General features: G+C 43.9%; 2 protein-coding genes across 24 annotated transcripts in view; one reads left to right on the top strand and one right to left on the bottom strand.

The window, feature by feature from the left end:
- DCLK2 (doublecortin like kinase 2) overlaps window positions 1-27,632 on the top strand; it is a 229,018-nt gene that overhangs the window by 117,988 nt on the left and 83,398 nt on the right. For 4 of the 14 annotated variants that reach the window (XM_044767130.2, XM_044767131.2, XM_044767132.2 and 1 more), the window contains 6 exons: window positions 838-971; window positions 1,365-1,442; window positions 6,915-7,011; window positions 7,647-7,727; window positions 8,893-9,009; window positions 14,197-15,619. In XM_044767130.2, coding sequence (XP_044623065.1) covers window positions 838-971; window positions 1,365-1,442; window positions 6,915-7,011; window positions 7,647-7,727; window positions 8,893-9,009; window positions 14,197-14,424 — 735 coding nt within the window. In that variant the 3' untranslated portion in view covers window positions 14,425-15,619. Of the gene's footprint in view, window positions 1-837; window positions 972-1,364; window positions 1,443-6,914; window positions 7,012-7,646; window positions 7,728-8,892; window positions 9,010-9,154; window positions 9,353-11,964; window positions 12,048-14,196; window positions 15,620-17,904; window positions 18,371-27,632 lie in introns of those variants that run through there. The other 10 variants (XR_001397555.3, XR_011501956.1, XM_070504883.1 and 7 more) reach the window with 7 other exon arrangements.
- LRBA (LPS responsive beige-like anchor protein) overlaps window positions 22,096-27,632 on the bottom strand; it is a 705,137-nt gene continuing 699,600 nt past the window's right edge. For all 10 annotated transcript variants that reach the window (XM_070504873.1, XM_070504881.1, XM_070504880.1 and 7 more), the window contains one exon: window positions 22,096-23,251. In XM_070504873.1, coding sequence (XP_070360974.1) covers window positions 23,161-23,251 — 91 coding nt within the window. In that variant the 3' untranslated portion in view covers window positions 22,096-23,160. The remainder of the gene's footprint in view (window positions 23,252-27,632) is intronic.

Genomic DNA, 27,632 nt, shown 5'->3' on the forward strand with positions numbered 1-27,632 from the left:
ACAAACTTAACATTTTGGTGTATTATATTGTGTATATATAATTTTGAGTATTCCTTTTTATTTTCTGTAATCTAGTGATTGTTTTCCATCTGATTAATATTTATTTGAAAAGTGCTTACTAGTGACTGTATAGTATTTTATTATAGGGATGTGCCATGATTTGTTACGTCTTCATCCTGTTAGCCATTTATGTTGCTTTCAGTTTTAAGAACATAGGTAAGTTCTGAGGTTGGCATCCTTGTGTATAACCTTTGGGTTATACGCTTGCAGAGTCATGCAATCAGAAAACGAGTGGAATGGTTGGTTATTCAAGTTCAGGCTGTCTGATCCTAAAGTTCCTTTTCTTTCTAAACTTCCAAGGTTTTTTGCTGTGTAGTATTTATATTCATCATTGACTGTCCAGAGAACAAGTCCTAATTTTATTTTCTCAACTAAACATGCAAGCGTCTTGGAGAGCACCTAGTGCTTTAGTGGACACTTAATAAACACCATTTCTGAAGCCATCAAGTGCCTCACACACAGGAACCACATCAGAAGCAGCCGCCTACTCCCCTAAGTGTGCAGACATGTTCATTGTACTCCTAAGTAAGGAACTTTCTGCAAAGATAGAAAATATTGTCTTTTTCAGATTTCACATAATCATGCAAAATCTCTGAAGAGAAAAATTAGAGCTTTAAAGCAACAAAGATAAATCATGGTGTTAGTATCACAAGGAGAGATTTCCTTTGGGTTTGTTAGTGAATCTATCTGTGTCATTTCTGCCTAATTTGAAAGGCCCTTTTGCAATCATTGAGGGAAAAAGAAAGCCTTCTGATGATTGGCTGGCTTCTGTTCCAGGTGTGTGAATATCCCGATGGCACCAAGTCTTTGAAACTGGGAGACTTTGGGCTGGCCACTGTGGTGGAAGGTCCTTTGTACACAGTCTGTGGCACACCAACTTATGTGGCTCCAGAAATCATTGCTGAAACTGGGTAAGACTCTGGGTGGTTTTGGTTAGTGCTTTAACTTTGGTGAGAAAATGTATATTTTGTTGCCACTGCTGCGGTCTGTTCCTGGGAAGGTGGAGGGCGAGAGAGGCTGCTACCTGCATCATGACTTTGATCTCAGCAACTCCAGGTTGTATGTCCATGTCTAAGAACCCTAGGTCTGGATTTTTGTCCCAAGGCCAGTCTTGGGAATATGGCATTAATCCCCAAGATAATGGTTAGGTTGGGAGAAAAGCAGATGCCTTTTCCTCTACATGAAGTGATCAGTTTGACGCTGAAAGACTCTTTTTCCTGACAAAGGCCGTACTCCAGTACACTGGAGGGTTCCTGGGAGTTGTACTATTATTTCTCCTGCTCTCACCCACTTTGTTTTCCCAGCTATGGCCTGAAGGTGGACATTTGGGCAGCAGGCGTGATCACGTACATCCTTCTCTGTGGATTCCCACCATTCCGAAGGTCAGTGGCTCTTCGAGTGACGACATTTGAATCGTAAACTCTCTCCCTTTGATCCGAAAGCAGACATTTTACTCCTGGCAGTCACGACCAGATACTGGTCAATAAAAATGTCAGTTAAAAATTGTATAAACATAGCTTTCACTTTTTGTCTTAATTTACAACCTATTAATGTATTTTCCTTGACCATACTCTTGGGGTGAGGCCAAGGCCTTTACTTTGTGTATGGTCCTCTGAGTCCTTGTCCTTCTTCCGTAAAACACATGCATCACCCAGTGTCCATGATTTCCATTCTCAGTCTTTTTCGAGGACAGTGAGATTTAAAGATCCTTGTGAAGCAGTCTTTCCTTCCAGGTAAGCCTTTTCCAGTTCTAATAGTTGTTTCTTCTACTTAACAGTAGTTTTTTAACAACTCACTTTCTAAAGCATTTGACCTAGTTCACCTGGAAACAGGGAACTCTTTCTTTATAAATTTTATTCACCACATAATATTTAATTAAGTAGAGCTACAAATCCTCTGAGCATTAACTTAACAGGCCTGGGAACAGACAGATTGATTCCTGGTAACTATGCACTTCACCTGGTGGGAGCACAGGTGGCCACACACGGGGGTCGGGGTGTGTGAGGGAGGGACAGAGCACACTCATGACCCCAGTCATTTGTGTGTAGGGGTGATTGTGGGACTTCAGCCACAGCACCTCTTTTGATCATTTCATTCTCCCCCTTTGGAGCAAATGAACGACTTTGAAACAGGAGTTCATCTAATGATGTATGTTTGATTTTCTTCTGAATTTTCTTGAGCTCTCTTTTCATTTTAATCCCAGCTTTTGTTCATTTCACTACTATTTGTTGAGTAGCTACTGTGCACCAGGTGCTGTTATAAGTGCTTGGAATTGAGTGGTGAGCCCGACATAGTCTCTGAGGTCATGGTGTTTATAGTGTAGTATTGAGTCAGTAAGTGAAAAATAGATTTATTTCACACACCCCAAATTTTTATTACAAAAGCTTCCAAACATACAGAAAAGTTGAAAGGTCTTTTAAAAATTATGAATGTTCAGTTGAGTTGAACGGTTTTTTTTTACTGACATTACAGTAAACATAAGAATGACACACAGATGTCAGTCTCTGCTTTTGAGAGCCTTGTGGTGTAAAGACACACATCACAAGAATGTTGGTCAAAAAAGAATAAACTGAGCCTGAGGACATGCTCCACTGAAGGCTGGAAATCACAAAGGTTTAATGAAAGATATGGCATTTGGGTGGGACCTGGTCTTTGTGGCATAGGTTGGGTTTCTTTAGGTGGAAAGGTCTTTCCATCTGGCTGTCAACATCATAGTCTTCTGTCAAGGTCATTGCCTAGATGGGTTGTACAGACTGTAGGATTACTAGACATATCAGTTAGCTTTTGCTGAATAACAAACTACCTGAAAAGTTAGGGGTGTCAGTCAATTCTGTGGATCAACTGAGTGGTTCTTCTGATCTGGGCTGGCACAATGAGGGCTTGATGATCCAGTATGGCTTCACTCACATGCCTGGTAGTTGGCTCATTGTCATCTGGGATAACAGATAAGACTTGGCCATGTGCCTTTCAGCATCCATTGGGCTAGCCTGGGCTTCATGTACATAATGGTGGATACAGGATCCCCAAAAGCAGCCAGAGAGAAGGACGTTGCACTGCCCAAGCACTTTCCACGTCTCCTCACCTCACATTGGTTGATTGATGCCCCATTGACCAAATGAAGTCAAATAGCTAGGCCTAGAGTAAATGTAGGAGAAGAGTAAGTGTGGACATAGATGGAGGGGAGCAATTTGTGGCCCTTTTTACAATCATACTGTTCCCTGGCTGGTTTCAGTGATGACCTGTTTTGGGAACTAGTCAAGTACAGAAGGTAGTGTGTTTTGATAGCAGTGATCCTGGGGCCAGCAGAGTTCCCCTCTTTCCTTGGTTAACCCAAGTTGAGATCAGATGGAAAAATGCTATCAGGGATGAGTTTTACAGGAATGTGTGCTCACAACTCCCTCTAGTGTTTACACTTGCCAGAGCAGCCTGGGAATTTTTTCTTGGACTTTGCTTTTTATTTTTCAACAAAAGTGAGACTCCGATTGAACAGTATGTATTTATCATGACTTATTACCCAATGGACTGCAGCTTCTTTGTGGGATCTGGAGATAAGTCTGGTTAATCAAAAGCAGTAAAGCTGCATTCTGAGAGCTGCTGCCCTTATATGCTATATTCAGAAGCTAGTCCTGCAACTCCAGGTGGCTTACTTTTAAAATTTTGAAAATGCTTTCCCTCTTTCATGTGTTGTGATGAAAGAATATATAATGAAAAATACTAGATACAGAGCATCTTCACAGCATACAGAGACATTCTGGGTAGATTTCATAACCTACTATAATATAAAAATATATATAGCAAATTATGGAAATGATATTTTGAATAATGATAAATGACTATAGTATGAAACAGGTTCTCTACCTAAATTTGTATCTAAAAGTCCTTCAAACAGACATTTCAAAATATTGTCTTTGTTTTTTCCAAAGATGATTTTAACGCAAAGCTTTTTAACTAAAATTGTTAACTTGGAATTTACAGTTTCAGCTTCAACTCTAGCATCTCATTCTTTCTTCTTTCAGGCTTTAGTCTTAGCTTGACAAGCATCCTCCCTCCAGTCTTTTCAACACCAGACTCATTATTACTAAGAAGGATGTTGGTTTTCCAGAGGCAGCCAACATTTTAGTTATTGCCTAAGCAAGTCTGTTCTTAGGGCCACTGACAAAAACTAATATTTGCATGACTATACTGAGATTTTTTTTGATGATATTTAAGCCTGAATTCTTTTTTTTTTTAAAGATTGGCACCTGAGCTAACATCTGTTGCCAATCTTGGTTGTTTTTTCTTCTTTTCTCCAAAGTCCCCCGGTACACAGTTGTGTATTCTAGTTGTATGTCCTTCTGGTTGTGCTATGTAGGACGCCGCCTCAGCATGGCCTGACGAGCGGTGCTAGGTCCGCGCCCAGGATCCGAACCAGCCAAACCCTGGGCCGCCAAAGCAGAGCATGCAAGCTTAATCACTCAGCCACGAGGCTGGCCCCTATACTGAGATCCTTGATGTTTCTCTTAAACGCACACACACATCCCATAAGTTAAATATTTGAACATCATTTGTGAAAAAGCATTTTTCACAACATTTTCAGGTGACCTTGCCTGATGTTTAACTACTTGTCATTGAAAAGAGAGAACGTATACAAACTCTTTTGTTTTCAAAGTTTTCCTTAATGGACATCTTAGACTTACAGCACCTTGATCCAGGGGCTGTATTGTTCAGAATAAAACAGTGTCCTGAAGCATCTCCCCCAGCCTGTAGAGTATAAATGTGTTAATAAATCCAGTGTCGATTTAATCAGAGGGGCTTTTACTACGTGACTACTGAGAAGGATAAATTTTCTTTAGCTTTCTGTTCTTCTGGTGAAGGGCAGCCAGAAACTCTCAAAGCTCTGCGGCTCACAGCATGGACCCTTTAGGGTACATTCCAGTTACGGAGCCATCCTAGGGTTTTGTTTGTTGACTCAGGCTACTTTGCCAAGAACCTAACTGACTGCTGCAGACAGACTTCCAACCTTATAGCTGTTTATCAGCAAAATAAAAGCCATATGTATTAACAAAATAGAAGTTATTTGAGATTCCAGGAAAAAAAAGAAAAGGAAGATGAACGGAGTAATAGAGAGGAATGGCTAAAAGGAACAATTCTGGAAATAGATGATTTTTATATCTTCTTCTAACATTGTCTCCTCTGGTCCTTTGTTTTTCTAAAGGTTTCTGTAAAGTCTCATCGTGTTCTTACGTGTGTCTTCACTCATTTTGTGGGAGAGTTGAGCTGAGTTCAGTCAGTATGGAAATACCAGTGAAAAGGAAAGAGAGCATTTAGACACCTAGAGAGAAGTAATTGGTACACACTCAAAGAGAAGCACTTTCCAGGAGAGCGGTGGGCATCTCTGCCTTGCCTCATTCTCTGGCTTGTCGTGCTTCTCAGTGTGCCTCTTGGCCCAGACTTCATGGACCAGCAGCGGTTGATTAAGCTGGGCTTGGTTAGGTGTCATGGATATTCACAAAGCTCACAAGCTCTACTCTTTTTCATAGAACAGGAAGGAGGCAGCCATGTCCTCACACAGCCCCAGAATTTGTCTCTAGACACTGCCCTGAATGATCTTTTTCTAAAGACACCATGCTTGCCGTTGCCCACTCGGAGAGGGCTGGTAGTGTGACCAGGCTCCTGTCCAGAAGGCTGGGTAGGCTCCCATGTGAGCACCCTGAGCAATAGGCTGTGGGAGTCCTCTTGGGAACTCTAAGAGAAATGTTGCTTGTGTACTTGCCAGGTGAGACTGAACTTCCAGTCCTGGATTTTGATCTTGACTCCCTCAGCCCATCCTGAGTTTTCTAGTAGAGCTTTTTGTAGTGGCCAAGAAAGCTAATGACTTCATTCTCACTCTGGCCATGGATGTGCCCACCAAGTGAGGGGGGATCTGTGGCTGTAGAGATGCAGTTTTCTGGGAGGTTGGGGGTGTCCAGATTCCTGAAATTTTTCCAGCAGTTTTTTCATATTTCCATGGCACCTTATATCAAAAGTCAAGTCATCGTTTATTTGTTAGGCACCAGCTGTGTGTATGAGTGTACCTGTGAGGGTGGGACAGTTAGGCACAGGTCAGGGAGGGATACCCACCTGGGGGCAGTGAGGTGGGTTTGCTTCAACCTGTGCAATTCTAGTTGATGTCCTTGGATGGGCTCTTTCAAACTGAGCTTAAACAAAAGTCAAGTTCCAATGGGAGCCAATTATGTCATGAATGTTTTATCCAGATTCTGAACTCCTTCTGACTTTTTCATATGTTAGCTGTCTCACTGATCTTTGGCTATTCTATTGGAAAAGTAGAAAGAGGAAGGGCAAGGAGATCTGACTCAGATATGCTGCTTTTCCACTCTTATTGCCATGAGAGATTAAAGTGAGGGCAGATGCTGAGATTGTTTTTCCTGAAATGAGGATTTAGATTATTTGTGGATTCCATTTTTTTTCTTGAGTCCTTTTTTATTCTGGCAAAATATACATAACATGCAATTTACTGTTTTAACCATTTTTAAATGTATAGTTCACTGGTGTTAAGTACATCCACAATGTTGTGCAACTGTCACCGCCATCCGTCTCCAGAACGACTTTATCTTCCCCAGCTGAAACTCTGTACTCACTAAACAAATTTCTTGAGTTTTGTCTCCTTACTCTCTGATTCCTAGGCGTATGGAAATGTTCTTTAGGTCATTTTCTAAAAGGAAATATATGTCATCACAAATGCAGTTGAGATCCACATCTAAGATATGAAATGCCCAAGCCAAAGAGACTGGACTCCTCACTCTTCTCCTGAGCATTTTGTTGAAAAACTGAATGGTGATTTTGACTCTTCTTCCATTTCTTTGTCACTGACTTAGTGAAAACAATCTCCAGGAAGATCTCTTCGACCAGATCTTGGCTGGGAAGCTGGAGTTTCCGGCCCCCTACTGGGATAACATCACGGACTCGGCAAAGGTACTCCTCCAGGCCTGTTTCTGTGGGTTGCATTCTGTCGAGGGGTCCTCACTCAGTGTGGGGCTGTTGCAGCTCTTGGAACTGAGCTCCAGATTTGCCTTGACTTTTGATGTGTGGTGGTTCTTTAAGTTCATTCTATAGTATAGTCTCTGAAACTCTTCACCAAATTCTGAAAACTGCACTGGCTGTCTTCCCAGTTTGCCTCTACCATCCTCCTGTGCTCTTCTAAGTCCTAAACATTTGTTCTTTCATTTACTCAAGAAATACATTTTGAACAACCATCAGAACATCGGAATGGACTCGTGAGACATACTGAACTGCCGAAAGGAGCGATACTGCAGTTTTACACTGTGGAATGATGATAATGAGCAGAGCTCTTAGGAGAGAACACTTCGTTTAACGTAGACTCAGGAGAGACCTTCTCTTCTCTTACACTGCTGCTGCCTTGAGGCAGCTGTGTCTGCATAATTGCCTGATTGGCACTAGGAGTGTGGGTGACAATAGCTTTTAAGCTCAAATGGCTGAGTAGCTGTGTTGCCTGTTCTTTGAAGTTCTTGCTGCAGACTCAGATTTCTGTATTTCTGCTGGAATTACCCCGTCGCATCTCCTCTGTGGTCTTCTTTATTTCTTTCCAGGAATTAATCAGTCAGATGCTTCAGGTAAACGTTGAAGCTCGGTGTACCGCAGGACAAATCCTGAGTCACCCCTGGGTGTCAGTAAGTACCCACATTCCCAGGGAAGGAACATCCGTGTGTTCTGTGGCCAATAGCATGCTTCCTCCTGGTGGCTTTTGCACTTGCAAAGCTGCACATCCAAGTTCCGTGGCAGATAGAATATCTGTCTTCTCTAATCATCGAGTAGCATGAAGATAGCTCTTTGGGAGAAAGCAGTTGGAACCAGAATCCTGGAGTATTTGATCCTGCTCTGTGAGTGACCTGGGCAAGTCATGGTCCCTGTCTGGGCCTCAGTTTCCTCATCTGCAAAATGAAGGGGTTGGCTGGGATGCTCTCTAAGGAGCCTCTCAGCTTTCGCCTTCTGTGGTTCTGGGGTTTGAGAGTTTTTAGGATTTGCCCAGAGAGGAGCATGTTTTAGACTCTGGTCTGTGTGTCTTCATGGCACATGGTCACAGGAGACCTCCTCCTGTGGGTGGGGAGCTGAGACAGAGTCCCTTCCAGAGCAGGGCAGAGGGGTGTGATGTTGACTAGAGTTCCTTTGGGCTTAGGTGGAGCCTCTGGGATTAGGGTAAACACGGTCCACTGAATGGCGGTGGTGGGAGAGTTTGCACTGCCCTCATTCCCGGAAGCTCCAGGAGAGAGAAGTTAATTTACTTAGCCAAGGGCTTTTGCCGACTTGGGGGCGGAGAAGGGGCTCCTTGTGCATCTCCAGCCCCTCCACTATCCCACACATTCTGACGTCTGGGTTCTGCTAAGTGACTTGGCTCCTCGACCAAGTAGCTGAGATGCCACATTTCTTTATGAGCAATAAAGACAATTAACTGAATTCTTGATTGAAATGATAAACTGTTCATTAATTTTGATGTTTCCATGGGAGGGTTCTACACTACATTATATGGCATTTGTGCCTTGGGGAGAATCTCAGAAGCCTGAAGAATGTCTCCTTGTGCTGCTGGAGATCTGTGCTCTCTCCTTGGACTACTCGAGATCTAAGGAGCAGAGTGAATGGTCTAGGGTCTTTCTGAGGACGTGCGACTGCTGAGTAGCAGTAACTATTTTTAAAAAGTCATGGTTCCCCTAACCTTGTGGCTAAGATGGGCCCATTTAGGAAGAGATTGTGGGTGTGAGGGTGTGTTCACTGATTGTTAAGGAAAAGACAGCTTAGAGGTAAGGATCAAAAATCATTCTATTTGTTTCTGTTCTGTAGGATGATGCCTCCCAGGAGAATAATATGCAAGCTGAAGTAACAGGTAAACTAAAACAGCACTTTAATAATGCGCTCCCCAAACAGAACAGCACCACCACCGGGGTCTCTGTTATCATGGTAAGTGGAAGGCATGGTTCTGCTGTTGGAAAGCTGCCATGTCTGGCCTGACTGCTCAGCCAACGTTGAATCTTTTGAATTCAATAGCCAAGAGCTTCCCTCACGTGGAAGCTGGCTCCTTCCCTGTTTCTCTTTTCACTTTAAGGTTGGCTTGGCACGTCCAGTGCACGCATCTGGCCGACTCCCAGAGTCCTAGGACGGGGGTTGTGCAGGAACCAGCAAGGCCAGGCTGATGGGCCTGGGTGTTGGGGATCCCCTGGCCTCTTCCCCTGGGCTCGGTGCCCTCCCTCCGGGGCAGCTGCCGCTGCTCTTCCCTCTGCTTTCTCATCTAGAGAGGGATTCCTGAGCCCAGGTGGGATTTACAGCATGAGGAAGTAACTCCCTGCCTACTCATGGCTTCAAAAATAGATTCTTTGAGGTATGAATTATTCTTCTGAACTTGGGATAAGAAACAGCCAAGTTAAATTCCATTAAAAAAATCAGTGTCTGATGGCATTCAAAAGTATAGAACAATGTTAAAAAAAAATACTAGTTTTTTTGGGGTTGGTAAAATTTTAGGAGAAGTCAGTAATAATGATTCCCATATTTTTTCAGAGCTTTCTTCCTCCAAAATGTTTTTTATGGCACCTTATCTAAGTCCATAAACACAACAATTTAAAAGTGGCATTAAAGCAAGGGAAGTAACGTGAAAGTAAGTTCAGCAAAAGGGAAAATAAGGACAGAAAAAATAAAATTGAGCCAGAAGTGCAGTCAGCACACCCAACACGAGCAGTGCAGGCCTGAGTCCTTCCTGAAGTGGGGCCATAAAGCCAGCTCTGAGTGTCTCCCCTCCTTAGGGTGCCTGGGCACAAAGCAGCCGGAGTCTCGGGCTGTGATCTCCCTTCTGCCCACCTCACTCACAGGATTGGGAAGCAGGCAAGGGGTTGCCTTCCCAGAGCCAGAGAGCTAACGAGGGGGGCTTCAGAATCAGACTTTCTGAGGTGACAGGTGCCTGAGTTGTTAGCGCCTTGGCCACCTTTGACCACATTGGGTCTTAGTGGCACATAAGGCCACCTGGGAGCCTGACAGCTAATGATGGGCCATTGCCACATCTCCATTACTCTTGCCTCAGGACAAGCCTCTCACCCTCTGGAAAGGTTTAATTTGTTTCCTACTCAACTGGAAGGAAAATAGCTGCTTACTCTCATGGCACATTCCTAGATAAGTCTAGAATAGAACTTATCTTAGAACTTATCTAAGAAGATGTGGGGTCCACACAGACATTTGAGGGAAACCACACACACACCCCACCTTGTGAATACGGGATGCTGTGATGTGTTTATTGAGCATCTGCCACCTTCTTAGCACCCGCTGGCCTGTCATTCTCCTCTGGCCCCCAGGGGAGGCTGCATTTATTTGGCAGCCCTCTGTTTGTCCTTGCAACTCCCTCCCTCCTGCCCTGCTGGAAAGCACGCTCTCTCCCCCTCTCCCCTCCCCCAGACAAGGCCTGCAAACTGGGTCCTTTGACATGTTGCAGGACTTTGGGGTGCTCTCTGCCAAAATAATGGGAAGGCCTCTTGAGTTGTGGTTTCCCTAGCATTTCAGTGGTGCTCTGCTGAAAGCCTGAGAAAGTCAGAGTTGTCACAGAATTACAGCTGAAACACTTTGAAAAGAACCATCTTGACTGAGCCAACAGCATGAGAACATTTTCAAGTGATTCACTTATGAGAGCAAGATCTGATGGATGGGGTGGGAGCATGCAGCCTTGCCGCATGCTGTGTTATAAGGCAGCTTCTGGGAAAATTTGGAAAACTAAAAACATTAAAAATTGGTACCCTTGACATGTAATGAAAAACTTTAAGAAGAGTGATTGGTTAGAATCAAAATGTAATAACCATATATTAAATTTCATAGTCTGCTAGAGGAAGAACCTTCACAGGACTGTGCCCAGGGCGTACGAGAGTGTCACCCTCATTGCCTGGGTCACCTGTCGACTCAGAGCCCAGATAGGAATCAGGCCCAAAGCCTGTGGCCTGCCAAGGTTCTGGAATGACCTGGCCCTTCTGCCTTATGGCCCAGTAGAGGCTCTTTTCTGGATAATGATGTTTAGACCCCTCAGACAGAACCAAATCATATGGTTTACAAATGGCATTTTTCCCTTGACTGATGAAGGAGTCCATCAGTCAAATTTCAGACCACTGGATTTTGTGTGAATGAACAACCCTTTGTTATTTGTCATTCCAAAGGAGATTGTAAAAGTGGTGTGTTTACATGTGTGTTCAGTTGTCATTTTGAGCATGTTGGCAGAGTTCCATCAAGCCCACGTTCCCTACACAACTCTGCAGGTTGTTAGCTTGAGAAGCTGCTGACTGAGGCCATCACCTTCAGTCCCTACAGGAGAAATCAAGGCAGCTTTCTCTGGAGGGGCCAATTCTCCATGGTCTAAAGGCCGGCCTGTGAATTTTGGCTTGTCCCCAAAAGCAGTGGCAAGAAGGCCTCCATGGGGTTGTCCTGCTAATCCTCACCCAACTGAGGACCTGGCCCGGGGCACGGTTGTGTGGGGGCAGCTTGCAATGCTTCCGTGTCGTCATCCTCATCCTCTTCACCAGCACTATGTGTCTGTGTGTCCCCTCCGTGGGAACAGTTTTAAATGTTTTTTTATATTAAAAATAATTACAAATGACTCTCCCTGGTATTTATGTGTTCTCATAACTGGAGTATGTGAGGCTAATATGGTTTCCTACGGATACAGATAGTAGGGGAAATGGTGTCTAATGGTTCCGAGGTGGGATCCACAGATAACTTTGTGTGACTTACAGACAGAACCTTATTGTCTACTGTCACCCCTAGTGTTCTCTCCGCCTGAGCCCCCCAAGTTGGTGCCTGAGGCTCAGGTGAGGAAATTATAGGACAGGAATGGTAAAGAACGGTGAAAGACAGTAAAGTTGATGCTGTTGTCTGCATTTTATTTGACAGTTTGATTTGACAGTTTGAGAGACACTTCAGAGTTTCACTCTTTACCCCGTTGAGACTGTGGGGACTCCTGAAGCAGAGTTCTGGTATTCAACACCTTGTGCTTACTCAGAGCAACTTCTAATTCCCAGCCCCTCTTAAATCTGCATGCTTGTCTCAGACTTCTGACACCAGCGTCCAGCTCTTAGCTTCTTGTCGGTGCAGGTCTGCTGTACCTACTGACATCCTTTTCAGCCAGCCAAGCACGCCCTTGGAAAACTTGACCGTAAAACTTCAGCTTGCCATGTTGCCTTCCCTCCCAGATCTAAAGCTGGCGAGTGCACGGCAGGAGGACTCCGAGAGTTCTCCTACTAATGGCTGTTCCTGTTTGTCACGTAGGTGGAAAAGCATAAGATGGGTACCTCTGTGAAGGCTTTTGTGCTCTCTCTAACTACATTTGCAAAGATGCTTTTTTTCCCAGTAAGACATTGTAGAGTCAGCTAGCCTTTGGGATAAGAGAAGAGAATTATATTGGACAAGGTTTGGGTCTAAGATGGACCAATGGTTTTGGATTGCATTTGCATTGTCTGTGACTTGTCCTTGGCATACTCGGAAAGGACGGTGCCTTTGTAGGGCGGGTTCATTGTTTATCCCAGTGGGCTCATCCCAGCCTCAGGGACTAGAAGAGGCCATCTTGTGGCAGAGAAGAGAATTATAAGAAACCTTGCTCACGCTGCATCTCGTAGGTGACTTGAGAAAGGACAGATTCAAATGGACTGCTTTCCCTGCTTTGGGGGGGCTTATGCTTCTTTCTGGGGGAAATCGGGAATGATTTGGGCGTAATTTAAGATAGACAAAGCTGTTTCACTCGTGTTGCTTCCGTTTAAAGTAAGTCTAGTTTCTGTCCCTGCTTCTCTCCCCCCTTCTCCTGCCTCTCTCGCCGCCTGCATTGCTCCCCTCTGACTAGGTCCAAGGCAATGGTACGTACTAACTGCACTGCGACGCTTTGTCCTGCTGCACACATTCATGGTCTCTTGACAGGAAGAGAAAAGGAGAAGTAACCGGGGAATTAGTTTCTTTTTCTACCCAGGGGAAATTTTGTGGTAGAAAAAGGTGAATGCTGCCTCTCTCCCTTTTCAGTGTTTTTGCTGAGGGTTGGCCCCCCTGGTACTAGGCGCGTGGAAGCTTGTTAAAGAGCCATGCTAAGTTTCTGATTTGGGTTTTCCACAGTTACCTCTTCTCCAGGGAATTGAAATTGTCCTTGGAAATTACCAGATTGTTCAGCTTGAGCTTGGAAGGGCCTGAGGAGCACACGTATTTCACAGTTGGCACCCAGTGCCCTGAAGGCAGCCACACAAGTCTATCTTAGAAAGCCCTGTTGTTTATTCATATTTTCTCCAGACTTCTACTTTTCTTTTTTTTTAATTCTGAGTTCTGAAAAAATCGGTGGTGCATTTTCCCCCAGGATCATTAGGTTGCAGAACGCCTTCTGGTCGTGGTGCCTTTTAGCTAAAGGTGCCTGAGAACTGAAAGCTCCCCCACTTTTGGAAAACTCAGTGAGATGACAGCGGCTTGTTTCATGGACAAGCAAGAAACGCTCAACCTGAGTCCAGGAGGAGAGTGTAGGTCTCACCTCCCAGTCTAGGATCAGAGAGCAAAGCAGTTTCCTTCCCTTTGTGGCTGTTTCTATGCTCCCTGAGGAGATAAGCAGATTAAAAACTTTGAGGGTGTGACAACATTAAAAAACAAAACAATGCACAGGCAGAGAAGAGCAGGTGAGATGGTGGAGGATCTAAAAATGGGTAATATTGCACCATTGGATTCTCGGGCTTTTATAGGTGAGGCAGCCACATGAGTTGTAAGGAGATTTTTATTTACATGACATATAAAAAGTCATGAAAAGTTAACTGTCAAAGCCCTAGCATTCGCGTAGGCTTTGCTTGTTGTCCCAGGAGTCCTTGGGGCTCAAGATCTGGGCACCAAGAGAGGCCCTCAGACCTCAGGCGCAGCTCAGAGCCGGGAGGGGAGGCTCCAGGCCGCCGCCCAGGAGCGCTGACCCCCGCGCTGGGAGCAGAGGCCGGCGGTGCCCGCGTGGGTCCCCGAGCGGGCGTTTCTCAGGCTTCTGATGGCAGAGCAGCTTGGGTTATTTCTCCTCTTCTGTGTCCGAGTCCTGTGCATGCTCCGTGGTGCGCTCTGCTCGTGGCACCCGCGCCCGAGCCCGCCCGGCTAACGCGTTGTCTCACTCTCTCTCCCCAGAACACGGCTCTAGATAAGGAGGGGCAGATTTTCGGCGGCAAGCTCTGCCAGGACGGCGGCCGCGCCGGCACCGAGCCCGCCTCTCCGGTCCCGCCCTCCGCCCCCGAGCCCCCTGCGGCCGGGGCGGCCGCCCTGGCCCCCACCCCTCCGGAATCTCCCACCTCCCCCCGCCCTCCTGCAGCCACCGGCTGTGAGCGGGCAGGGACCTGGCGCCGCCACCGGGACTGACGGGCCGCCGGGCCTGAGCCCCCCGCCGCCGCCGGGAGCCGCTCTCCTGCCCGGCCTCGCCGGCCGCCCTCGCGCGGAAGAGCCTTTCTCGCCGCCCGCTGCAGGTTTGCTGGCATCTGCCGAGGGCTGCCGGGACCCAGCGGCCCGGGGCTGGGGCTTGGCCTGTTTTCACACAGTGGGCACTGCCGTCCAGTTCCTGGAGGTGTCATGTGCAGTGTCAGCTTTGGTGACAGACATTTGAAATGGCTCGTTTTAAATTACCTGTGTTTTCAGTTCAATGGACATTTTGCAGCGTCACCAGGAGAATGTGCAACTTTACCTAGCATTTAATGCATTTTTATAGAAACACTTTGGACGATCCAAGACCTCTCCCTTATTTCAGTAAACTCGGAGGGCTGCCTTTTTTCTTACACAGAACTTAGAACTGCGTTTGTCCCTTTGTGGGTGTCCCGTGAGAGGTGACATGGCATCTTCCTCTGCTGATGGGGGTTGGAGGACTGGCTTTCTAAGAAAAGAAATGAGCACCTAGGAGGACAATCTGGTCATTGGACGCTAATTCCGGACCTACTTCGAGAAGCGCTTTCAGATGCCTGAAGAAGCAGCCCACCTTGCAGCTTGGGCGCTTGGCTCACTTCAGCCAACACTGAGTATTTATTTGTACACAGACCACAGGGGAAGGCCACTTTCTTCCCTTGACGTGTGTGTTTTCCCCCAGCTCTTCCCACGTATGTATTAGGAAATGCTACTGAAGCTGTCCTTTGGGCTGTGTCATGAAAGGCTTGGCGCGCATGTGGCATCACCTGGGGCCGAGGCATTTTCTTCTCAGCAAACCAGCTACTAGCAGAACAGGATAAACCAGTTGTCCTGAGAAGCCACCAGGGTCCCCTGGCATCGCTGCTTTTCATCTGGAGTGGGGCGGACACAACTAAGGAAACGCCCTGAGGCCCAGTCAGGACTGTGTGGGGAGGTGCTCCACAGACATCCTCTGTTACTAACCTTCTGGAAGGCTGCTGGCAGTTTTTCCTTTTTTTCCACCACCCTGCTCTTTTTAATAATTGTACATAATCAGTGTATTTGTTTTACCTGCTCATCTTCTAAACTGGTGGGCCCTGTAGTTGATTCATCATTGTTAGGTTTTTGCTTCCGACAAGTGTACCCAACCTGTAATAAACTCTTCGTTATTGACAAACAGTAATCGGGGGTGGGCAAGGTTTCTGTGTTGTTTTGCAAAGGATGTTTGATCAAAGCACACCTCCTCGGCCCAGGTTCCGGAGGTGTTGGTGTCTGTTTTTGTGATGTCTCAGGGCCATGAGGGGAAGAGAGAATGATGCTTGGGAGGAACACGTGGAGATGTGTGTTGGTCAAAGTTTATTTGATTACACATGTAGAAGCTCATGAAGTAGAAGGTCGAGAATAAACAGGAGAATAAATAGGAGAGGAGTCTTCTGGAGCCACCAGCAGGAAGTCAGGCTTTATAGGAAGTAGGGAGACAGGGCAGCTGTTCCCCCGTCTGTCTCTGTCTGTCTGTCTCTCTCAGAGATCATGAGGTCTCCTGTCTCTGCATCTTTCGGTGCGTTTCAGTTCTCGGTTTGGTTCCCTCATGTCCGCTTGCCTGTGGCTCTGGCTTAGCCTGGCACTGCTCCTGTCTCCAACTTCTCAAGGCTGTCCTTCTCAGGGCCTGAAACCATCTACTTCGGCTCTGGATCTCTTAGTTCAAATTGCTGTAGGAGTGAGATGATCTGACTGGCCTTGACCACACGATGATTTCTCTCTGGGCTGGTGCTGACCCACAGTCCAATCCAGAGGCTCATTACAAAGTACACGTGGGTATCCTGGGCCCTCAGCTATAGCAGGTACAGGCTTCAGGAGGAGGGCAGTTTCAAAAAAGCTGTGATGGATAGGTCTAGAACATTCTGCTCTCTCTCTTCACTAACGGTTAAAGAACAAGCTTTTTCATAGCTTCCAATGGAAATATTTTTGTTAATGGGAGGGAAGTGCTAATGTAAAAGGAGGAAAAAAAGGTGTCGGAGCAAGGCCTCTGGCAGTGATCAGATACTGAAACCTGACCCCCTCCCTTGAACCATGAGGTTCAAAGGCATTTGCTAAAGACTTAAGAAAATAAGTGGCCAGGGCAGCCAGTTACTGGTGACAGGACAAAGGAGCACCTCCTGTCAAGCACATGCTCCACCCCGTGTGCCACGCATGGATGGCCTGGGACATGGTGGGGGAGGATGGCCTGGAGACAGGAAGAAGCATGAACTAGATGTGGCAGCACGGCCTAGCAGTTCTTTTGTAATTATCTTAATCTGACAAAGCCTAGAGCAGTGTGTAGTGTTAAAGGAGCAAGCTGAGAAGTCAAGTGACATAGCCCAGGTCACAGAATTGGCAGGAGACAAAGCCATGCTGCAGTTTTAGGTTCTACCGACTCTACAGCCCGTGCTCTTCTGGAGGTGCCCTGTCATCCAGGGGCGAATCAAGGCCTGGACGTGAGTGGTCATCTGAATAGTAATCCTAAATAAAGGCTCTGACACCACAAGCAAGTTGTTCATTCACCCATGCGTTTAGCAAACATTTATTGATTTCTTATTCTGGTCTCAAAATCCAAATTAAATCCAGATACTTCAGTGCTGGGTCCCTCCGCTCCTGCACAGTGAGAATGGCCTGTGCTTGTCTTATGTTCATTCCCTGACTTGAGCGGTGATCAGTATCTACAGCAATTGCCCTTTGAATAGGGGTACAACAGGGAAGTGGTGACCTTCCGAGGCCATGGTGGGGTGCCTGCTGAGCTCACCAGTGGGCCAGAAGTCAATGCGTGTGTCTGTGTCTCTTTCTTCAAGAAGGTTGCTGTGATAAGGAAATATATGGATTGAAAGCATTTGGCAAAACTTCCCCAGAATATTTTCGTGGATAAGATTGTGAAATGTGAATTAGGAGACCATAAGGACAGTTCAGAACAGATTAACCATATTGAAAGGAAGACTACTGAGTGATGATGTCGTCTGGGAGAAAGATTTCTAGAGCAGTTTGCCATCCTATCGGAATATGATGTAAGCTGCATCATTTCACAGTTTCTGGTACCACATTAAAAAAAAGTAAAAAGGAACAGGTGACATTAATTAACTTTATAATATATTCTATTTAACTCAATATATCTTAATATGTCCGAAGTATTATTTCGACATATAATCAGTATAAAAAAAATCATTGGGATATTTTACATTCTTTTTGATACTAAGTCTTTGAAATCCAGTGTGTGCTGGCACTTAGAACACATCTCTGTTTGAAGCAGGCACATTTCAAGCATTCAGTAGCCACATGGGGCTACACCTGCCATACTGGACAGTGCAGCTCTCAAGGAAGTCCACAGTTCTCAGTTTTCTTGTTTTGTTTTTTGGTTTTTGCATATGACGTGAATGACGATGTAGAAAGAATGCTTACGCATTGTTTTAAATGGGGTGGACTGATTTCAGATTATCTTAGCAGGTGAGAACACTGACCCAAACCTGTGGTGTGAAATCAAAGTGTAAAGTCCTGCGGTTCCTTCACATCCCTGCCCGACGCCTGGACGTACACAGCTTCACGTGCGAGATCTGGGAGTGGAGAATTTCAGTGATTGCCATTTCATTAGGTGCCAACAGAGCTTTCAGTGTTAGCATAATCTTAAACTGTGTCCCGAGAAGTGTGTGCAGGCTGTGGGCAGTATTAGCCAAGCCCTCCCGGGTGCGGAGTTCTGTTCTGAGGGCCTCGAGGTGTTTGGTGCAGATAAAGCAACCATCACCCGGAGGGCAGAGGGGCCAGAGTGGTGAGGGGGTTTGAAGCCCTGGCAGCCAAGGACTAGTGGGAAAAACTGGAAGGTATTAGTTAGGAGAGACTAGCTGCACATCTGCTGCATGTCTTCGGCCATATAAAGAACTGTCCTGTAGTGGGGAGTGGTGGGAGGCATGACTCATTTTAGTTGGTCTGGTTGGTGGCCCAGGGTCAGTAGATGGGAGGCATGACAGGTCAGATGTGAGTGCAGAGTTGGAGTTGGATTCTCATCGCATAGCGGTCTAGTGACGGAATTAGCTGCTTTCTAACAGAGTGATAATCTAGTGCTTGGAAATGCCTAGAGGCTAGATAATAACGACCACAAACGTTCATAGTCCACAAAAGTTCACAGTTTACAGAGTATTTTACGCTGTCTCATTTGAGCCCCACCACAGCCCTGAGAGAGAGATGGGAGAGATACTATCCCCATTCAATAACTGAGGAAACTCAGAAGGGTCAAGGTCTCATCCAGAGTTGCTGGAGCTGGGACTTGCTTCTCCTGGCTTCAGGGCAGTTGTCCTCATAACCAGGCTGCCCCTCAGGTGGTCAGAGATGCTTTAGAGGAGACGTCTGTGTCATAAGTGGAGTGGGATGGGGTAGGGGAGACACCTGGCAAAGTGGTAGAAAGTCGAGGAAGCTGAGAGGTTATCAGAAGCAGGGGCGCGTGAGTTGTTAGGTGAAGGAGAGTAGTTTCTCCGGAGAGAGGCTGCTGTGTGCAGCTTCGCTCAGTCTTGGCCAGTGGATTTCAAGGGGCTATCTCATGACAGAACTCGCAGCCTTGAACTCAAAGGCAGTTAGCGTAGGGAGGTGTTCCGTCACTGAACGGCTGAGGGGAAGCGAAGGGCGTACTTGGTCCAGAGATAGTCGCTCATTTGCTCCCATTGTGCCCCTTCCCAGACATAAGCCCCTTTCATTCAGGGCAGAGCTGGGCACCACGGGCCTCCGGTGTGGTCGGGATGGTTTCAACCTGGCGGGCCGAGTTGGGCGAGTTGTGAGGGTTGGGCACCTGTCTGTGCTGAGGCTGAAGTCAGGTCTGGAGAACGTCTGTCAAATTATCCAAGTCCAAAGCTGCAAAGCAGCCAGCTGCTTCCTGCCAGGTATGAGGACATAACAAGCCTGCCCAGCTCCCCCCAAATCTTGATTTTGGCAAGGAAAATATTCCTGAACTTGAGACAGAAAATGAATTCACCTCACGTTTCTGGCATATGACTGCTGAGGTCTCAGAATTCACAGGAACATTTGCAGATTGCCTTCTTCTTGCCAGAGAGCCCGGCCGGCTCAGGAAGATAGCTTGCCTGAAGGCCAAGCCACCATCAGTTTCATTAGAAAGAAAAATGTGATGTCCCTGGGTTTGAGCAACTGCATTTCTGTTCACAGCAGTGAGGGCTGGGAGGGATGTGTCAGTGTCGTTAACAGCCCTGGGTTTTTAAATAGTGATCTAATGACTTTGGGGGACCCAAGAAATGCATCATGGACTCACCTTTTCAAATCTATCTAAAAGAAAAATCCAAAAGACGTTTTTCCCACTCAGAAGAAATAGAAGAGAATTTTAAAAATATTTTTTAAATTATTTTATTTGCTATTTTATGGTCTTTTCCTTCCTTTTTACAATCAGGAAGCTTTGAAACTTCCCAGCCTCCCAACGATAACTTGTGATGCCTAGAGGATTAACATCATTATATGTTATGGTACAAAATAGGGAAGTAGCTGGCTGGTTGCTGTCCTAGTTAGAGTAGAAAACTCTTTCCTTGCCCTGGTGGTGGGGCAGAAATAGGCAAGTAAGAGGCACTGGCGTATTTGCTGATAGGCAAGGTTTATGCAGATTTTGAGATTCAAGTCTATGCTTAAGATTATGAGATTTAAGTCTTTCTATGCTGTGATGACGTGAGGCTGTGGGGCTGGTTGCTACTCCATGATCTATAACACACACCAGGATCTGGCAAAGCTTCACCACCAAGCTCAGTAGTGGGATCCTGCCAACTGTTTTAACTAAAGACACTTCTTCTAGAGGCAGAAGCAATGTGTGTCATCCACCTGCTGCGTTCTTTAGCAGTGGTGGAGAGAGGGGCAGGACTGATGCAGTAGGAGGGACCAAACCAGGTCCATGATTTGCATGGCTCTTGAAATCATATCCAGTGAAAACATATCAAAGATACCTAGTGAAAATTTCTCCCCTGAAATCCCTATCTTGGTGATCTAACTGTTGTGTGCTGTTTTAATTCACTTCTATTTGTGGAAAGGGTGCAAAGTGGATGTGCAGTCTGGCTGCAGCTGGGATCCCTGGCTGTCTCCTGTAAACTTGGCCACACGGCCTCTGCCATCTCACTGGTCCTCTGACAGCGAGGGGGGAGGACACAAGGTCGCTCTGCTCTGGTCTTGGAGCTGAAGGGGAAAGGGCAGCTGCGGGCTGTACGTCAGTGCCCTCATGTCCTACACGTGGCTTCCTGTGTTCCCAAGGGGGATACTTGGAATCTTTCTGTCCTGTATGCTGATAGGTAGAACTAAAGTGGGATGTTTTTTCAAGGGGCAAAATCATCCCTTTTTATTGAATTAATTAATTAGAACATTTATTTATGGATGTTTGGTGTACTTTGGGAATAAGATTCCCAGCTAAGAGTGCATTGTCCACGAGTTTGTATCAGTGTGCCCGTCAGGTTTCCACGTTCTCCATTCTCTAAGCCCTCATGCTTTCTCCCACAGATCTAGTGGTATTTCTTAATTTACAGAGCCTCAAGGACTCGACTGGTGATATTTCAGTAAGAATCAATACTATCAGGGAGGAAAATCTTAATTTCTTGAGGCAATGCATTTTAAAGCCAGCTATAAATTACTGTACGTAAACCGGACACACGGCACTTTCCACCACATCCACTCACTGAATGTGCCGCCGCGTTTCCTGTCTGTTGTAGGGCATCCAGGTTCATCCCAAACCACCTCAACTTTGACTTTTTTGCCTAGTTGATTTACATGTATTTGAAGTAATGTTTTTTAAAAAAGGAATTAAAATTGGATAAAATAAGTGAATGTTGAGTACACCCTAACAAATACTGCACTAAACAGAGGCTGTCATTAAGATGCCCTTTTGCTGATACCAGCCTTATTTGTTTTATGTTTCAGTTAATTTTCCATAGTTGTAAGTTTTAAAAACCATAAAGGCAGTGGGGGCGCCAATTATCTTCTTAGGCTCCAAGAGGAAGCTGCTTTATTAACTAACTCTGCTTTGGCCTGTTAAAATGGGGTTGTTGAAGTATGATACGCCTGGCATATGACTTAGGGCTTCCTAATTTTCTTCTACCATTTACCCTAAAGTTTCCAAAGTATGATATCATGGGTTAATACTGGTGAGGATGTTTAGTTTACCAGTAACTTAGATATTTGATTCTAAGATGTCCTTACCCTCCCACATTTCACCATCTATTTTCTTTCTTAATGGTTTATAAAGAACAGTGGTGGATCTTAGACGAAAGTGTATCTAAAGTTTCTTCTGTGGTCATTTGTTAGAGACAGGTCTAGTGGTCCCATTTGCTACGTCTCAGTGAGAGAGAGCTATCTATCTATCTATCTATCTATCTGGCCAGAGAAGGCCCGTGTTCCTACATTCATTCAAGAAAGTCTCTTTCTATGGCTGAACCAGAGTTTGACATTTCCTTTGCAAATAACTGTTTTATCAATGTTTAAAATTAGGAGCAAAAAGATATTTCCAACAGTTCAATTACAAATGCCATTTTATTTTTCTGTCAAACTGAGTTGTGCCATTCCAAATCTTTGCTTTTAGAGAAGAGCTGAATGTGTAGAAAAAAGGAAGGGACTCCTATAGGTATGTTGTAGGAGAAATAGAGATGGAATGTCAGTTTCAACTCAAAGTTCACAACTTACAAAGAAAGAATTTATTTATGCAATACAGATCTTTTCTCAAATATTTTTCACAGAATTTCACACAGCAATCTACTAGAAAAGTAGAATTATACAACACCAAAATAACATTGTTTCTTAGTACAAATTGCTAATCAAAAGGAAGGTGAAGACAGTTTAATAACAAATAGAAGGTAAAACGGGTGTTGCTTAATACAGCACCTGGTAGCCTCTGTTCTCAAACCCGGGTTGGGGAGGGGGAGCCCCGACAACGCTCCGGCTCAGTGCACAGCATGGTCAAACCTCAGGGGCGAGCTTTGGTACTTGCATTTACTTTAAAAGAAAAGCAAAGGTTGTGAGCCCAAGAGCATTTCCATCATTTCATTTTGATATGCTATGGAGACAACAGATCAGGAAAACATTGTAAATATTTCACACTTGCTATGACAGTAGATCCTTTATGTTAACCACACAATCAAATAAAATAGCCTCCCCCAAACCATAATTTTCTAGGCCTAAAACATGCCAAAAGAATAATATTGATAGAAATAATTCATTGAGATGTTTTAAATTACATTTACCATAATTTAAACTTTACTATTTAAATCCCAGAAATTTCAGAGCTGAAGAAGCACAATTGTTTGGAAAAATACAGGACCCAAAGTACAGCATAAAATTCCCCTATTGCAGTATTATAACCCACTTCCCTATTTTTAAAATCATATATTTCTCAGAATTACAGATAAATGGGAAGTGTTTTCTCATAATATAGCTAGAATAAGTGGGTTTACTTGCTCCACTGTATGTTTCCATAATTGGTGAAAATAGACTTCTCATTATGACTAAAAATATAGATTTTTTTAACTACAGAACCCAGCAGCCAGTTTTCTGCTTTGCTATTCACCCGAAAAAAGTCAAGCAAAGTCTAAAAAAATAGCAATTAACTTTAAAAAATATTTTGCTTCTTAGAGCAAATTTAAGTTACATTCAGATGTGATAGCTATTTCTAAGAGAAAGATGATCCGGGGTACTCCCCCTGCCTAGGCGGGGGGCAAGGCTGATATGCAGCTGTCACCATCAGTAGCGGGTTTGGTATTCATGATGCCACCGGTTAAAGTCATTGTAGAACAGAACGATGCTTCCTGAGGCCATGCCAGAAATGATGCACCTAGGCAAAGCAGAGAGAAGAGTGGTTTACAGACCTATTTATTTCCTAGGGATCTGGTACTAAAGAAAGAGCTGCCCTCCCCAAACCTGCAAGGTAAATATAGAAGATGGCAGTCGAACCTAACAATTTGTGAGAACTAAGGTATGTTTTTTGCTGACCAAAATGTGGCTCCGAGTAAGCTTAGAGTGCCACCTCTAACGAGGATCCAAGCCAGAGCTTGCCTTTATGTTGGAAGTACAGCCAGCATGTACAGGATGGGTCACTAAAACCTGAACAGACTGGATGCTTTCTAAGGGGAGCTGGTGAGCCCCACCTTTTATATTAGGTATCAGAATCGAAAGAAAGAATCACAGTCTCCAAGTAATTGCTGGTGGAGGAAGCAGCACACAATCAAGTGACAGAGATCTCGCTGACAAGGACAGGATTAATGAAGAGTGAGACAGCACAGTGAGGATTGAGCCTAACACTGCCAAAAAAATTGGGCTGGGCTCTGCTCTGCACAAGAATATTCTATGATGTTCCTCATGCTCTGCGTAGGGGTCTAGCCCTCAGAACACAGCGACTCGCTGAAATGGTCACTAAAGACAGAAGCTCCTCCTGCTCCCCTGTCCCTGAGAAGGCGGTTCAAGGAAAGAGCTGGAGAGCAGTCAGACGAGCAGCTTAGAGGAACCTATTATCTGAGAACTTCTCTGTATGGTTTGGTTAGGTTAGGACTAGTCTTAGAAATCATATTTAATGTCCTTAGTACCTCATATCAAAATTAGGAACTAAAGGGGCCAGCACCGTGGCTGAGTGGTTAAAGTTCTGCATGCTCTGCTTCGGTGGCCAGGGTTTCTGGGTTCAGATCCCAGCTGCAGACCTGCTCCACTTGTCAGCCATGCTGTGGATGAATCCCACATACAAAATCAAGGAAGACTGGCACAGATGTAGGCTCAAGGGTAATCTTGCTCAAGCAAAAAAGAGGAAGATTGGCAATGGATGTTAATGCAGGGCGAATCTCACCCCCCCAGCCCCCCCCCCCCGCCAAAAACATTAGGAACTAAAATGTGTCACTACAAAAGATCAGCTAAACATGGAAGAAAGCAGTAATGAGGGACAAAAAAGCTCTAAGACATAGAAAATAAAGGGTAAAATGGCAAAAGTAAGTCTTTATCAGTCATTAAATGTAAAGGGATTGAACTCTCCAATCAAAAGGCAGAAACTGGTGGAATGGATAAAAAACATGATCAAACTATATGCTGTCTACAAGACACCAGTTTTAGATCTACAGACACAACCAGGTTTAAAGTGAAAGGATGGAAAAGATGTTCCATGCAAATAGTAATGAAAAGAGAGCTGGGGTGGCTACACTAATATCAGACAAAACAGACTTTAAGTCAAAATCTGTTAACAAGAGACAAAGACACTATATATCAATAAAAATGTCAATTCATCAAAAAGATATAGCAATTACAAACCTCAGAGCCTCCAAGATACATGTAGCCAACACTGACAGAATTGAAGGGAAAAATAAATAGTTCTACAGTATTAGTTCGAGACTTCAGTACCCCACTTTCAATAATGGGTAGAACGACCAGAAAGAACATAGAAAATAGAGGACCTGAACAATGCTAAAAACAAATTGAACCTGACACATACATAGAAAACTTACCCAACAACAGCAGAGTACACATTTTTCTCAAGCGCATATGGAACATCTCTAGCATAAACCATGTTAGGCCATGAAACAAGTCTTAATAAATTTTAAAAGACTGAAATCATACCAAATATCTTTTCTCATCATAACAGAATTAAGCTGGCAATCGGTATCAGATGGAAAACTAGAAAATTCACAAAATGTAGAAATTAACCAATAAGTCAAAGAAGTCTCAAGCGAAATAGAGAAAAATACTCTGAGACAAATGAAAATGAAAACAACAAACCAAAACTTAGGGATGTAATGAAAGCAGTGCTAAGAGGGAAATTTATAGTTGTAAACACATACATTAAAGAAGAAACATCCCAATCAGTAACCTAATTCTATACCTTAAGGAACTAGAAAAAGAGGACAAAATAATCCTAAAGCTAACATAAGGACAGAAATAATAAAGATCAGAATGGAGACAAATAAAATAGAGGATAGAAAAACAATACAGAAATAGCAACAAAACTGACAAACGTTTAAGTAGATTGACTAACAAAAAAAGGACTCAAATTACTAAAATTATAACGTGGAGACATTTCTACCAGTTTTACAGATATAAAAGAGGATTATAAGAGAATACTAGGAACAACTATATGCCAAGGAATTGGATAACCTAGGTGAAATGAAAAATTTCTTAGAAACACTATACCAAAAATGAATCATGAAAATATAGAAAAAATAGATTTATAACTAGTAAGGACACTGAATCAGTAATCAAAAACCTCCCAAAAAAGAAAAGCCCTGAACCAGATGGCTTCACTGGTGAATTCTACCAAACACTTAAAGAAGGATTAACACCAACTCAAACTCTTTTAAAAAACTGAAGAGGAGAAAACACTTCCTAAGTCATTCAGTGAAGCCCACATACCCTGATACTAAAGTCAGACAAAGACACTACAAGAAAATTACAAACCAATATCCCTTATGAATACCAATACAAAAATCCTCAACAAATACTAGCAAGCCAAATGAAGCATATAAAAAGGATTATACACCACAACCAAGAGGGATTTATTCTTGGAATGCAAGGATGGTTCAACATAAAAAAAAAATCAACGAATGTAATATACCACATTGACAGAATTAACATGAAAAAAACCCTACATGATCATCTCAATTGATGCAGAAGAGGCATCTGACAAAATTCAACATCCTTTCATGATAAAAACACTCAAACTAGGAATAGAAGGAAAGTGTCTCAACATGATAAAGGGCATTTATGAAAAACCCACAGCTAACATCATACTCAAGGGTGAAAAATTGAAAGATTTTCCCCTTGGATAATATACTAGACAAGGATACCTGCTTTTACCACTTCTATTCAATATAGTACTGGAAGTCCTACTCAGAGCAATTAGGCAAGAAAAAGAAATGAAAGGCATCCAATTGGAAAGGAAGAAGTAAAACTATCACTATTACAGATGGCATGATTTTATATGTAGGAAATCCTAAAGATTCCACCAAGAAACTGTTAGAGCTAATGCATTCAGCAAAGTTGCAGGATACAAAATCAACACAGAAAAATAAGTTGCATTTCTATACACAAACAATGAACAATCTGAAAAGAAAATTAAGAAAACAATTTTGTTTACAATAGCAAAAAACAATAATAAAATACTCAGGAATAAATTTAACCAAGGAGGCAAACAACCTGTATGCTGAAAACTACAAAAGGTTGCTGAAAGAAATTAAACAAGACAGAAATAAATGGCAAGATATCCCATGTTCATGGATTGGAAGATTTAATATTGTTAAAATGACAATACTAGGCAAAGCAATCTATAGATTCAACCCAGTCCTATAAAAATCCCAATGTTTTTCACAAAAATAGAAAACATCTTAAAATTCACAGAAATCTCAAGTGAGCCTGAATAACCAAAACAATCTTGAAAAGGAAGAACAAAACTGAGTCTCATGCTTCCTGATTTCAAAACTTACTACAAAGCAACAGTAATCAAAACTGTGGTACTGGCATAGAGAGAGACATACAGACCAACAGAACAGAGAGCCCAGAAATAAACTCTCACATATATGGTCAAATGGTTTTCAATAAGGGTGTCAGGACCATTTAATGGGGAAAGGACAGTCTTTTTAACAAAGAATGCTGGGAAACCAATATCTACATGCAAAAGAATCAAATTGGACCCTCATCTGCCATCATATACAAACGTTAATTCAAAATGAATCAAAAACTAAACATACGAGTTAAAACGATAAAACTCAAGAAAACATAGTGGAAAAGCTTCATGATATTGGATTTTGCAATACTTCCTTAGCTGTGCCAAAAGCATAGGGAACAACAGAAAAGAATAAATTAGACTTCATCAAAATTAATGACTCTTGCACATCAAAGGAGACTATTAAAAGAGTGTGCAAAGTGAGAGGCTGGCCTGGTGTAGTGGTTGGGTTTGTGCACTCTGCTTTGGTAGCCTGAGGTTTGCAGGTTTGGATCCTGGGCACGGATCTGTGTGCTGCTCATCACACCATTTTCTGGTGGCAACCCACATACAAAATGGAAGAAGATTGGTACAGAAGTTAGCTCAGGGCCAATCTTCCTCACCAAAAAAAAAAAAAGAAAGTGAAAAGTCAACACTTTCACTTATTAGAGAAATGCAAATCAAAACCACAATGAGAGACTACTTCACATCCATTAGGATGGATATTGTTTAAAAAAATATATATATAACAGCTGTTGGG

Source organism: Equus asinus, chromosome 3 (genome assembly GCF_041296235.1).
Source record: "Equus asinus isolate D_3611 breed Donkey chromosome 3, EquAss-T2T_v2, whole genome shotgun sequence".
Taxonomy (NCBI): Eukaryota; Metazoa; Chordata; class Mammalia; order Perissodactyla; family Equidae; genus Equus; species Equus asinus.